Consider the following 14,600-nt stretch of genomic DNA (forward strand, 5'->3'; position numbering starts at 1 on the left):
ACTCCCTTCCAATTCAGTCTGATTTACCACGGAATTCTTTGGGAGATAGAGGATTTTAGTTTTTCCAAAGCTTTTACCTTAATACCTTGGGGCCTGAGGGAATGAAATATAAGACAGCTAGATTTTGATGGAAAATGAAAGGTGGCTGACAAACTATGGGTGACTAAAGACAGCATGAGGATATTGAGCATAACAGGGCTAGGACAGAGAATGGGGTGCCTGGGGAAATTAATCTGTTCAGGAGCCTCTCCCACTCAAAGGCTTTTAAAATAATTCATATTCTTTGACTGATATTCAAGGCCCTACACAATCTGATCCCAACATATCTTTCAAATCTTACATTCTAGTACTTGAACACCTCCTCTTCTTTCTTTAAACAAAACTCCCAAATGTGCCATGTATTTTCCTGCCTCATGCCTTTCCTCAAACCATTTCTTCTGTCTGGAATACTATTCCTTCCCTTGCTGACTGACAAAAAAATTATTTTTAATACAAATACAATTTGTTTATTTTGATTAGCATATTCATTATTACAAATCATACTTATTCTTTATGCCCCTTATCCAATCTCTCCCCCTCCCCCTCCAATAAGCATAGATTTGTTCTCTCCTTCTGTTTCTCCATTGATTTGTTGCCTAGATGACTTGTCCATTACTGAGAGAGGTGTGTTCAGGTCTCCCACTATTGATGCTTCTTCTATTACTCTGGAGTGTGCTTTGTGGAGGGAGAGGACCTCTTCTTTTTTCTTTGGTCTCTACTGGTGACTCTCCTTGTGTCGATGCAGTTGAGGGTCTGGTCTGCCATCTGCACAGTGGCTATGACTACTGCTTGTAGCAACTAGCTGCTTTTGTGGCAGCCGTGGCAACTGCAGTTGCTATGGTGGGCCACCCGCATGGAAATGGTGTTTTTGGTGTGCTCTTTACATGGTTATGGCTGGGTCCAGCTTCCCCTAGCTCCATGCCTCAGGACCCCAACAGGGTCCTAGGGCAGTGGCAACAGTGTGCCTGGTTATGGCCGGGTTTAGCTTCCCCAGGCTCCATACCTCAGGACCCTGGAAGGGCCCCAGGGCAGCAGCGCCAGTGTGCCTGGTTGCAGCTGGGTTCAGCTTCCTCAGGCTCCATTACTCAGGACCCCGATGGGGACTAACTAACAAAATCTTATCCATTCTTCAAGATCTAGCTCAAATGCCAGCCACCTTCTCTCTGGCCACCATGGTCTGAAATCTCTTCCTCTTCAAGCTAATTCCTAGAAGTCTTTCCTTAAACCAATCTTTTTTAGCATTATTACATGCTGCCTTATATGTATTGAATAAATGAGTAGATGAATGTACCAACTAAATGAATGCTACATATTAGGCACTATGGGAGATAAGAAAGATAAGACATGGTCCCCTGTAAGGAAAGCAGAAAAAGTTTAGTCAGGCTCACTTGCCTCACATCTGTTACAAATGGGCAAGATTCAGCACACTCACTAGAAACAAGTTATAAAAGTAGTGTAACTGCGCATGTGTGCCCACTTACTGATTCAGCATGATTGTTGTAATTATGTAATGCTTGGCTTGTGGTCGCTATTGTGTATAGAGAATATAAAAGTAACTGCTCTGAACTGCTGTTCAGCAGAGCACAGAAGGCAGAGCAGAGCACAGAGGTTCAGTGGAGTAGAGCTTGAGCTCATGTCTGAGGATAGAGTGTCTGTGAAGCTCACGTCTGAACAATAAAGTATGCCTACTTTGCATAAAGCTGCCAGATATCTTTTTTCAATTACCTGACTCACGGCCTGCATAGGAAGGGGCAGAAGAATCTGAGATCCTACTCTACACCCCTGTTTTCATGGGTCTTACTCATTCTTTCCAAAGAAAAGATTATAATCTCAGACATTAGGGGAGAAACAGAGAGGCATTTAAAACAATAACTACAAGCAGCAACACATATGAAATGTCTACTATACACTAGACACCAAACTGGTTCCTTACAAACAAGATTTTACTTAAATCTTTACTAAAATTCCATCATTTCTGAGATATGTGTCATTACCTCCATTTAATAGTGAAGAAGCTGAGGTTCAGAGAGAATAAATAATCTGCTCAAGGTCATATACTATTTTGGAGTAGAACTAGGACTCTTTCTGATTCAAGTCTAACTCTGAAACCAGTAATCATTCTATTATACCACGCTTTTTTCCTGGACGCAGCTACAGACATGGTTTACAACAAGTTATTGTTTTAGCCACTTTGTTAATACTAGAAATAGCCTATACACAGAGACATGTACAGTTGAAAACCAGGGAGCCCTTTCCCTTCTATACCCTGTTTCTGAGAAACAGAGTTAGCTCTTTTATCTTGTTTTATATTTTACCATTATAAAGGTGGCTTTGGGAAATTTCACTGCTTTTTAATGAGTCTCTATAGCATAAAATTCTTTGGAGCAGAAGCAATTTATTACAACACAATCAGGAAGTGCCAGACTTAAATAACATTTCTGAATTCCGTGTTATAAAAGATTTCTACTGTAAGTGTAAAGTGTTTTGTCAATAATAAGCCCTACAAACATTTCAATATTTAGAGACTAAACTACAGAAATATGAAAAACTCTGTAAGTCACCTGCAACATCTAGAAACATTATGTAGGAAAAAGGGCATTAGTTTTAATGTCAGAGAGACCAAGATTCAAGCTCTTGACCCACTATAATTTGCTATGTAACCACAGGCAAGTTATTTATCAACAAGCACAAAACTATAAAATGGGAATATAAATTAAAATGGAGATAACATCCACTTCACAGGTTGTTATGAGAATTCCATGCACTAACACGCATAAACTGCCTTGCATAATGCCTGGCACATAGTATGTATTCAATAAATATAATTTCCTTTCCTGTAGATAAAATTCCTTCATAGTCAAAATGATTTTACTCAAAGCTATATAAATAAGGGTCCAAACTTTTTGCCATGAAGATCCCACTCAAATAACATTATTATTATTATTATTTTATTAATTAATGACATAACTGCCACTGAGAGCATCTAATTAGAATGAGAGAAACAATGTGATATTTTATTATCAAAAGCAACAAAAGGGCCGGCCCGTGGTTCACTCGGGAGAGTGCAGTGCTGATAACACCAAGGCCACGGGTTCGGATCCCATATAGGGATGGCCGGTTAGCTCACTGGGTGAGCATGGTGCTGAGAACACCAAGTCAAGGGTTAAGATCCCCTTACCGGTCATCTTTTAAAAAAAAAAAAAAAGGCAACAAAATAACAACTAGCATGGTCAACTTGCGGATAAATGTATGATTTCTGTTGGTTTTCTGAAACACTAAAAACAGTTAATAAACCCCCTAAGATCCCTTAAAGGGGTCTTAGGGAGCCAAAAGCCCCTGGTTAGAAATTCAAGAAAGACTTTGAGACAGACAGCAAATTCCCTGTATCACCAGATATTATCCTACACGGACAGAAAATCTTCCATTCTTAAATGAAAGGTCAGAAGGGCCAATGAAAGTAAGGTTTCATGTTCAGAACACAGTGTACCCCAAAATGTGGGAGTTTAAACCCCACTGGAGTTGTTCCTAGATTACCCTACCCTCCCACATGATCTCTACCATTTTTTAGCCCCAATGCAGAAATCACTAGGAGAGAGGCAAATAACAGTACTTCATGAATACTTGTTGGCTAGCTGGTTAAAGGGCAGAAGCAGAAAGAGATTAAGGGGAAGGAAACAGAACCATTGATGGAGCATTCCTATGCCAGGAGCTTTGCATGTTAGCATTTCATCTTAGAACTCTATTCAGTAGTGCTTTCTATACATATACCTCTAAATACCAAAGATCATAAAGGTTACATAACTGTTCAATATCACAAAGTCCATAAAGGGTAGAGCTCCCAGTTCAGTCTGATTTACTACGGAATTCTATGCTTTGGTAGATAGAGGATTTTAGTTTTTCCAAACCTTTTACCTACTCAATGATAACGTTGTTGGGATCAAGGTCTTTCCCAGTCCCTTGGTTGACAACTTTCATGGAGAGGGATACTTTTATCCTATCATTTTTCATCTAAAAAAGACAAAAACAAAGTCACAAAAACTCTAAGTACATCATTTAGACTGCCAGTCTAAAATTATCTGACTAAGAATCAGTTTTCATCAACATAACAAACACTGAGCTCCTCTAATGGACAAAAGCACTGTGCTAGGAACACTGGAAATACAAAGAAGTATTAAGAAGCAGACCTTACGGCAGAAGAATTTTAGGAAATGGTCTTTATCTTATTCCTATCTCTCTGAGGGAAAGACAGAAATGGTTGCTCAGAAATCCAAGGCCTGTGGAGGTAACCAGGCAGAAAATAAACACTGTTTCTTCCAAGTAAGTTCAGAGATCCATAAGCCCAGAAAGGGTTTTAGAACATTCCAGGAGACTAAATCTCCTTTTTAACTTGGTCTAGAGCTTCTTTATGCCTAAAGACAATTGTTAGTCACATTGTTCTTCTTTTACTTCTTGCAGCATATTGAGCCATTCTTTGCTTCAGGGTCTTTGCATCAGCTATTCCCTCTGCTTGGAATGTTCTTATCCCACCTCTTCACATAACTAGTTCCTTTTCCTTTAGGTTTCAGCTCATATATACCATCTCCTCAGAGAGTCCCTTCCTGACAATTTTATCTAAATCTACCTCCAATATTATTCAAACCCAATACAACACATTATAATTTGCAATTATTTTATGTATGTTTGTTTACTTAGTTTTAATTTGTCGTCTCTACTTATATTCTATATAAGCTCCATATATAAGCTGGAATCATTTATGTCTGGCTCACTCTTGTATTCCCCAAACCTAGCGTATATTAAGCACTCGAATATTGTTAACTATTGCTCTTTCAGGTCTATCTCCCCTGCCATTCTCTGGTAGAATAGCAGGACTCAATGTATGTTTCTATTTCTCCCGAGGTCTACCCATACCCACAGCCTTCACAGCCTCAAGTGAGTTGTTATCAACAGGCTCCTTCAGATCTTTTTCATTTCCCTCACATTGCATGGTGCCAAATATTAGGAAAAAGGACTGTAAACTCTGTGTCCTTTTTTGTTTGGGCCCAAGTTGAAGTGTACCTGGCAGCTATTCTTTGTGATAAAGACTTGTCCCATAGATTAAGTTTACTTCTCTCTTTTTGGTTCTTTTTTTCCTCCCGTCCACCATATGGGTAAACTTCAGGGAGGAAAGTTTTACAAGCATGTACTTATTACATTTTTGTAGTTCACACCATTCCTTTTCAGTATGCTGCACAGACAGCCAGAAGGTTTAAATTCAGGACAGATTATAGTGGCAGAATCTGAAAATAAGATTGTCAGCTACAATTAACAACATTTACACACTCACCCTCATAAAATACTAAGAAAATTCCAGCTTTTCCTAATCCTTTCTAACCCCATGAAAGCTGCACAGAACTTTACCTCTCGGCCAATAAGCTTCACCCACACTTTGTCTCCAACATCTACTATCTCAGAGGGTTTATCCACCCGACAGGATGACATGTGAGTTCGATGGACCAGACCTAGGAACAAGAACGAGAAATAAAATAAAGCAGAGGGTATGTCTAGTATTTATACTCTAAATGACTGGGTAAGGAGAAGACAGGAGCTGGGGAATGCAAGAGAAAAATAAAATTTTTCACCAGAAATACTCATTAATTTAGAAATGCAAATTAAAACAATTTGAAATCGCTTTTTATACCTCAGCAACCAGTAAACATTCTTTAAAATAATGCTCAGTAAAGATGTGGTAAAATAACTACGATCATATAATAATGGTAGAAGTTCAAGTTCGTAAAATTCTTTAAAAGCAAAGGCATAAAGATGTTTACGCCTTTGATGCAAGAATTGTTAGGATTTTTTTCCAAAAAACAAACTCAATAGAGATAAAAATCTATGGAAAAGTACTTGCAGTCCTATTTCCTACAATTATAATTGTTATTTAAGAAAATAAGAATTATAAAACAACCTAAATGACCAATAATTGGAAAACAGCTTGGCAAACTATGTAAATGTCAAATGGAAAAGTAAGCAGCCATTTAAATTACAGTTACAGAGGGCCGGCCTGGTGGCGCACTGCTACAGTGCGCCACTTGGGAGCGCGGTGGCGCTCCCGCAGAGGGTTCGGATCCCACATACAGACCGGTTCCCGCTCACTGGCTGAGTGAGGTGTGGAAGCAACACCGAGGGTTGCGATCCCGTTGCCAGTCCCGGTCCGGTACGGGAGCGACACTGAGGGTTGTGATCCGTTGCCGGACACGAAAAAAAAAAAATAATAATAAAATAAAATAAATTACAGTTACAGAAAATAGTTAATGATAGGTGTTAAGTGAAAAAAGGAAATACAAACAAGGTGCCATTTTTAACCTATTAAAGCAGCAAAATACTTAGAAAGTAATAATATTCAATGTTGTTAAAGTATAGTAAAATAAGAAATATTACAGGGCCGGCCTGTGGCTCACTCGGGAGAGTGTGGTGCTGACAACACCAAGTCAAGGGTTAAGATCCCCTTACTGGTCATCTATAAAAAAACAAAAAGAAATATTACTAAGTCTAGAATATACAGGGCCAGCCCATGGCTCACTTGGGAGAGTGTGATGCTGATAACACCAAGGCCATGGGTTCAGATCCCTATATAGGGATGGCCAGTTAGCTCACTTGGGAGAGCGTGGTGCTGACAACACCAAGACAAGGGTTAAGATCCCCATACCGGTCATCTTTTAAAAAAAAAGAAAAAGAAAGAAATATTACTGGGCCGGCCCGTGGCTCACTCGGGAGAGTGTGGTGCTGATAACACCAAGGCCCCGGGTTCGGATCCCATATAGGGATGGCTGGTTAGCTCACTGGGTGAGCGTGGTGCTGACAACACCAAGTCAAGGGTTAAGATCCCCTTACCGGTCATCTTTTAAAAAAAAAAAAAGAAATATTACTAAGTCTAGAATAAACTTTTGGAACTCACTTAGCATTGGCTATCAAGAATATTAGAACTGTCTATAAAATATTTAATACTTAATAAAATAATTTAAAATTAAATAATTGAATACCAACATTTTAATAAAATATTTAGAATAGAAATCATTTTTTATTCTGTCCACGGTCCTTTCTTTGGGAGAAACAACTTCCATACATTCTAAAATAATCTGTTCCGTCCATGGGATTTGGTTGGAAACAACCTAACTCCACAGCTGTGGGCACATGATACAGGCTTAGTAAATCAAGGTACTTCGACCAAAGTAATTACCGGCCACAGTAATTAACTGGTTCAGGGCCAGACACAAGAAACCAGCTAAATCAATCATCTTTCCTTTTTTTTTTTTAAAGATGACCGGTAAGGGGATCTTAACCCTTGACTTGGTGTTGTCAGCACCACGCTCTCCCAAGTGAGCTAACCGGCCATCCCTATATGGGATCCGAACCCGCAGCCCTGGTGTTATCAGCACCGTACTCTCCCGAGTGAGCCACGGGCCAGCCCAATCAATCATCTTTCTCAAGTCTTTTGTCAAGATTATAAACTACACAAAATTGTCAATGCTCATCTTTACCACCAGATGACAAGAATCTGCCAGAGAGAAGCAAAGAAGAGCACTGGTAAACAAGACACAAAGCTCTGAGAGTGTAATCTAAGCACCCGATATAGCCGAGGCTGAAGCTAGATTTATCCTGGGAGTCCCTGGCCAAAAAAGCCAAAATGTTTCTTTCTTTTTTTTTTTTCCTAAAAGATGACCAGTAAGGGGATCCTAACCCTTGACTTGGTGTTGTCAGCACCACGCTCAGCCAGTGAGCCAACCGGCCATCCCTATATGGGATTCGAACCTGTGGCCTTGGTGTTATCAGCACCGCATTCTCCCGAGTGAGCCACGAGCCGGCCCCCAAGCCAAAAAGTTTCTCATCTGTATTTCTGTCCCTTGCAACCAAGAATTCTGACTAATAATTAATTCAACCCACAATCACTTCTAGGAGTCTGTCTTAAAAAACAATCCCCATAAGCAAAGCTATATGCCTCAGGAAAAGTGATCTACATCAAAATATTCAATGTATTTTTAAGACAGGAAAATTTAATATCCAACAACAATCTAATATCCAGCAAAAGGATAATGATTCAGTCAATTATGGCATAGTCACTTCAAAAGTGGTCCATTCAAAAGGTTATGTAAAAACATGTCAATAATTCATTCTTTAGTAAATATTTATTTAGTGCCTACTATGTGTCAAGCACTGTAGGCATCTAGCATTTTCTCATGCTAAATAACAAAAGCATAATGCAAAATTATATAATATGATTATAAATGCTTAAAATACATTTTAAAAGTATGACCCAAAATACTAACAATGATATTAAGACACAATATTACATGTTAACTTCTTAATTTATTTTCAAATGTTTAATAATAAAGTTACTTCTATTCTGGAGAAAATGGAAAAAATTATTTTGAATGACCATAAATTAGAAATCATGTCTAAAATAACTGCCTTCCCTAAAGTTGCTTGGGAGATTTATTCACCTTTATTCTCCCTCACATACACACAGATGCACATGGGTGCCTGCACAGGCCTGAAACAGAAAGAGCAGATACTTTCAGTTTAGAGCTCCTATTGGAAGCCACTGCCTTCTCTGTCCATGGTCACTGGGTCTTTCACACAAACGTTAGCTGATTCTGGAGGTTGACAGCCTACCTATCTGAATAACTCTGGGGCTTCCGAAGAATTTTATATACATTATTTAAGCTATGTTTTTAATTTTAGATCAACACATAATCTCCAAATTGGGTAAAATTCATGCAGCTGGGGTTTTAATTTGTCCCCCATGATAATGTAATGAACCAACTAGCCTAACTGGAAAATTTGAAGAGGAAATTCAGATCCCGTAAAGAAAAAGGAAACCTTTCACTTTGACTTTTTTTGGCTACAACTGTCTTCTTAATTGTTAAAATTCACCTCTTTTCTCTATTGCTAATATATTTGAGATAACATTATGTTTCTTCCCTAAAACAGAAGGTCTATTTATTGGAGTAACACAAACAAAGAAATCATGGCATCAACAACTTGTCCTTCTCCCACCTGAACCCAAAGTATGATTTTTTTTCTCTCTTTTTTTTTTTTTGGTCCAGATATCTCTCTCCTGGATAATATGGCATTGCTAGAATTAACAGCACAAAATTGGAAACAAAATAATTACGTGGTGCATCTGAATGACAGAATAAAGCCATTAAATTTTTACAAGAAATTTTTTTTTTTTTTGCTGCTGGCCAGTATGGGGATCTGAACCCTTGACCTTGGTGTTACCAACACCATGCTCTAACCAATGGCGCTAATTGGTCAGGCCTTACCAGTAGTATTTTAAAAGATGAGGAAATGTTTAAGATTCATTAAGTATAAAAACCTACAAACTTTAAAATATAATCTTAATCTCAGCATGTTAAGTTTTATACTACACATATGTGACTATAAAGAAATACATCAAAGTGTTAACAGTGTCTATCACTATGCGGTAGTAATATCACATAATAATAATTTTCTTTTCTGTTCCCCCCCCCTTATTTTTCTATGAGCATGTATTACTTCTAATCACGAAATATTTTAAAAGCAAATCTTAAATGATACATACGCTGTGATTGAAATTATGTAAAATTATGTCTCATATGGACATAGACCAACAGGGAATATAAAAATAGCTATACTAGGGCCGGCCTGTGGCTCACTTGGGAGAGTGCAGTGCTGATAACACCAAGGCCACGGGTTTGGATCCTATATAGGGGTGGCTGGTTGGCTCCCTAGCTGAGCGTGGTGTTGACAACACCAAGCCAAGGGTTGAGATCCCCTTACCAGTCATCTTTTTAAAAAAAAAGAGAGAGGAAAAAAAAAACAAAAAACCCAGCTATACTAGTGTGCAGGATATTTATTTATTTATTTATTTATTTTTTAATTTTTAAAAGATGACTGGTAAGGGGATCTTAACCCTTGACTTGGTGTTGTCAGCACCACGCTCACCCAGTGAGCAACCGGCCATCCCTATATGGGATCCGAACCCGTGGCCTTGGTGTTATCAGCACCACACTCTTCCGAGTGAGCCACGGCCGGCCCTGAGTGCAGGATATTTAAAGTTGAGACATTAATGGCTTATTACCAAAAGGCTTACACAGTAAATTAAACAAAGGACATGGTCTAGTCCTCAGTCTTGAATGCAAATGTCGGGTAGATGGTTGTGGAGATTAAGTGTAAGAGTCTTCAGTAGGTAGATACTGTATATTAAAATACATTAACCAGATTGTTGGTTTAGTGATTGGTTCAGGGAGAAACACAATTCACCAATTTATTAATTTATAATAGAGGACATACTTTTCTTATACCTGGAAGGCTCTCAGTCCTCATCTAGGTAAACTACCAGCTGCCCCCAGTATCAAATACCTGAAAAATTAGTGACCAAAAATTGCTTCTGGGCCGGCCCGTGGCTCACTCGGTAGAGTGCGGTGCTGACAACACCAAGTCAAGGGTTAAGATCCCCTTACCGGTCATCTTTAAAAAAAAAAAAAAAATTGCTTCAACATGGAAATCAGAACGAAAGGGAGGGCTGGTCAATTAGCTCAGTTGGTTAGAGCGCAGTGCTGAAACACCAAGGTCAAGGGTTCAGATTTCAGATCCCAGCATCTCCCAGCACGGGCCAGTCATCAAAAATGAACAATCAAAAGGGAGACAAATGTTTTGAGATACTTTTCCATTCCATGAAGTATTAATGGACTATCATTTCCTCATAAAAGAATCCATCTCTCTAGTTCCTATCATCAGATTAATTTCTTCCCTAAGGCAAGATAAACACTGCCAACTTCAGGCTCTCAGCCTATCTTTTAATACATTCTAGGCTGACAACTCCCCTCCTGTTCACATAACCTCTCCCTCATTAGAATATGACACAAATCAATTAGATTTCAGTCTCCCGAATTACAATTTCATTTCAATCCCTCTTCCCTGGAATAACATCCAGATTATCTTGTCAAAGGTTAGAGGGCTCCCATCTCTTCAATCACAGATTTACAGGCAATTAACCTTGTTTACTTCTATCTATAGCTAATCTCATACTCTGTATGAGGGATTCATTAATAGATTAATTCTCAAAAGCAGTCTGAATTCTTGGTAAGTAATTCATTGTTACATGCACACACCACCAAGAGCTGGAATAAATAAAACATTCAAGGCCCCTTCACTTTGTGCTGGGCACGTCACTGTATACACTACATTCATCCATTTATTTAATCCTCTGTGACATGGGTTCACAGGAGGAAACAGTCTAGAAGTTATGTAAATTGTCCAAGGTCACAAAGCTGATAAATAACAGAACTGCAATTCAAATATAAGTCTGTCAGCCTCCTAAATCATACTGATATGTCCCCATTTTTTCTGTTATTAATCTATGTTATCCTTTCAGTTAAAAAAAAGAGAAAGATGCACTCATCTACAAATAGTGGACACACGTCTAATTCTGTTCTAGCATATGCTCCAAAATGAAACAGAAATAAACAAACAAAAGTACTTTTCTTGTCATGCCTCATGGAAGAGAGTTCTTCACAGCAGTTTGTGTCTGGATTTTTTTTTTTTTTTTTAAAAGAAGACCAGTAAGGGGATCTTAACCCTTGACTTGGTGTTGTCAGCACCACACTCTCCTGAGTGAGCCACGGGCTGGCCCCATGTCTGGATTTTTGACATTAAGCCATAAATGCCCAAAAGGCATATCAAGTCCATCATTATGTTCAACAAACCCAACATGACACTTAAACAGAACGAGTCCCATCTGAGTGTCTGCTGGTAAAAGAAGGAAAAAAAACAATCCTGACGACTTGAAAAGAACTAGCTCCCAATTCCCATATGAGAGAAACAGAGTGAGCCTATTACAGTCCCCTTAAAACTATTCTCCCAACTGTGTTAGGCTCAACATTAACTACTTTCACAAGTTCCATTGGCAATGAAGAGGTGAAAATTTCAAACCATTAGAGGACAGCTGCAGCCAAAAAATGTCAACATAAAAGTCTCCTTTATCTTTGCAGAAATTGAATTTTCTCCAGACTTAGTCATCTCCAATCAATAATATATGACAATAATGTAAGCACATAAGTTTTTTTTTTTTTTTTTTTTTTAAAGATGACCGGTAAGGGGATCTTAACCCTTGACTTGGTGTTGTCAGCACCACGCTCAGCCAGTGAGCAAACCGGCCATCCCTATGTGGGACCCGAACCCGGGGCCTTGGTGTTATCAGCACCGCACTCTACCGAGTGAGCCACGGGCCGGCCCAATAAGCACATAAGTTAAATGCTTTCACAGCCTTTATCTTGTTGAGATTATGGATTCATTCAAATATTTACTAAACATCTTCTATATTGCAGACAAAAATGGATCTAAGAATGAAGAAAACATGATCCTTTCAGTCAAAACTGAGTCTAAAATATGCACATCATTTCCATTTTACTGATGAGGAAATTAAGGCTCAAAGTCTAAGCAACATGCCCAAGTCAAGAAACTAGTAGATGGTGGGGCTGGGGCTAGAGTTCATTTATTCATTTGGTGAGATTTACTGAACACCCACTATATTTCAGGCATTGTACAAGGGCCTGACTCATCCTATCTATTTCACAACTCAGTGTATTAAGTGCAACTTCACTCATTTTTATTACACACCATTGTAATTCGTTTACATCTCTAGACTGTGAACAATCTGAGGGCAGCAGGGACTATGTTTTTCCTGTCTGTGCGTTCCACTGAAAAAGGAACCAGAAAATAGAAAGCAATAATTATTTGCTAAACTAAATTCATTTCTAAATATATTTGAGCTTCTACCATGGAGTAAATAATCTCTGCTCTCAAAATTTCATTGTTTCGTGCTGGTGGGCAGAAGACAGTGGGAAAAAAAAAGAACTTTAGGGCTACCCTGTCTACTACGATAGTCACTGGCCCATAACTGTTCTAAGTTTAAACTTACAGGGATCTGAACCTTTAACCAAACAAGCTAACCAAGCTAACTGGCCAGCCCTAGATGTGGTATAATACAAAAATATATTTGGTCTTTGTCCCTGTTCTGGCAAAGAACTCCTAAAACCCTTGTGATTTCCTGAGTGATAGGAGTGTCTTTTGTTATTCATAATTAAGGCCCTTTGGATCACACAAGTTTATGTTAATGAGGTGACAAAGTAGGGCCCCTAGATAGCCTCAGGATGGGACTGGTCACCAGAAGGACCAAGTGATGACAGAGTTGGAATTTTCATTCCTACCCATAGTGGGAGGGGTGGAGGTTGGAGATTGAGCTCTACAAAAACTCCTGCATAATATTTGTAGAGCCTCTGACTTGGTAAACACATCCTAATGCTGGGTAGGTGGTTACCAGAGAGGGCAGGAAAGTTCCTCACCACACCATACCTCACCCCATCCCACCAAATACTTTGCCCTGTGTATCTCTTCAATTATTTGGCTGTTCCTGGGTTGTATCCTTTATAATAAACTAACAAAGTGTTTTCCTGAGTTCTGTGAGCCCTTTTCTACCAAATTATCAAACAAGCAGGGAACTGTGGGAACCTCCAATTTATAGCTGGTTGGTCAGAAGTACAGGAGGCCCAGGACTTCTAACTAGCATCTGAAGTAGGGGCAATCTTGTAGGGTCTACTGTTAACTCAAGATAAATAATATAAGAACTGGACTGAATTATTAAATACCCAGTTGGTGTCCACAGAATTGGTTGGTGTCAGAAAACAAATCAGAACACATATGGAACATTTTCATTATTGAAGAAAAGTTTTATTTGATAACACTGTGAGAAGGGAAAGAAAATGTAGTTTAGATCTGAATACCAGGAAGGAGTCCTCAACCCAGTAGTAGTTAAAGCATTCTAAGAACAGAAGTCTGAGCAACTAACCCAAATTAGAGTCTACCTTCCTGAATCAAAGATGTTAAGATCTGCTCAGAGGGCCAGCCCGTGGCTCACTTGGGAGAGTGTGGTGCTGATAACATCAACGCCACGGGTTCGGATCCCTATATAGGGAAGGCTGGTTCGCTCACTTGGGAGAGAGTGGTGCTGACAACACCAAGTTAAGGGTTAAGATCCCCTTACTGGTCATCTTTTAAAAAAAAAAAGACCTGCTCAGATCAGAGTTATTTCATAACTCAGTCTTTTCGGGGTGGCACTTAGCAGAGAAGCTAAGATACATTGCAGGGAAGTCAATTGCTCAAGTTACCCAACACACCTACAGACGATCCCAGGATTAGAACTCACACAGTTTCCATCTAATTATTTGGCTCCCTGACTCTCCCTCTAAGGCTTGTTTCAGCACACCTGTCAGACTGACAGATTCACTTGTAAGCTGTCAGCCACAATCAGAGGCATTACCTGACAGGGTATGGATATGAGTGAGTTGAAGACTGCTGGAAGGTAGCAGGACTCTAATCCCCAAAGTGTCACAGAAATGCCCAAGTAAAAATGGGACTTTCAGGCACTGGTAGCCAAGGCAAATACACTGACAAGAAAATCTGTATTCAGGGGCCGGCCCGGTGGCGCACTGCTACAGTGCGCCGCTTGGGAGCGCGGTGGCGCTCCCGCCGAGGGTTCGGAT

General features: G+C 39.3%; 1 protein-coding gene across 3 annotated transcripts in view; it reads right to left on the reverse strand.

Moving 5' to 3' along the window:
* ZCCHC17 (zinc finger, CCHC domain containing 17) overlaps nt 1-14,600 on the reverse strand; it is a 57,651-nt gene that overhangs the window by 16,575 nt on the left and 26,476 nt on the right. For all 3 annotated transcript variants that reach the window (XM_008580886.1, XM_008580887.1, XM_008580885.1), the window contains exons 4-5: nt 5,437-5,537; nt 3,956-4,047 (exon numbers count right to left, since the gene is read on the reverse strand). In XM_008580886.1, coding sequence (XP_008579108.1) covers nt 3,956-4,047; nt 5,437-5,537 — 193 coding nt within the window. The remainder of the gene's footprint in view (nt 1-3,955; nt 4,048-5,436; nt 5,538-14,600) is intronic.

The sequence above is a fragment of the Galeopterus variegatus genome, unplaced genomic scaffold, assembly GCF_000696425.1.
Source record: "Galeopterus variegatus unplaced genomic scaffold, G_variegatus-3.0.2 Scaffold2190, whole genome shotgun sequence".
Classification (NCBI taxonomy): Eukaryota; Metazoa; Chordata; class Mammalia; order Dermoptera; family Cynocephalidae; genus Galeopterus; species Galeopterus variegatus.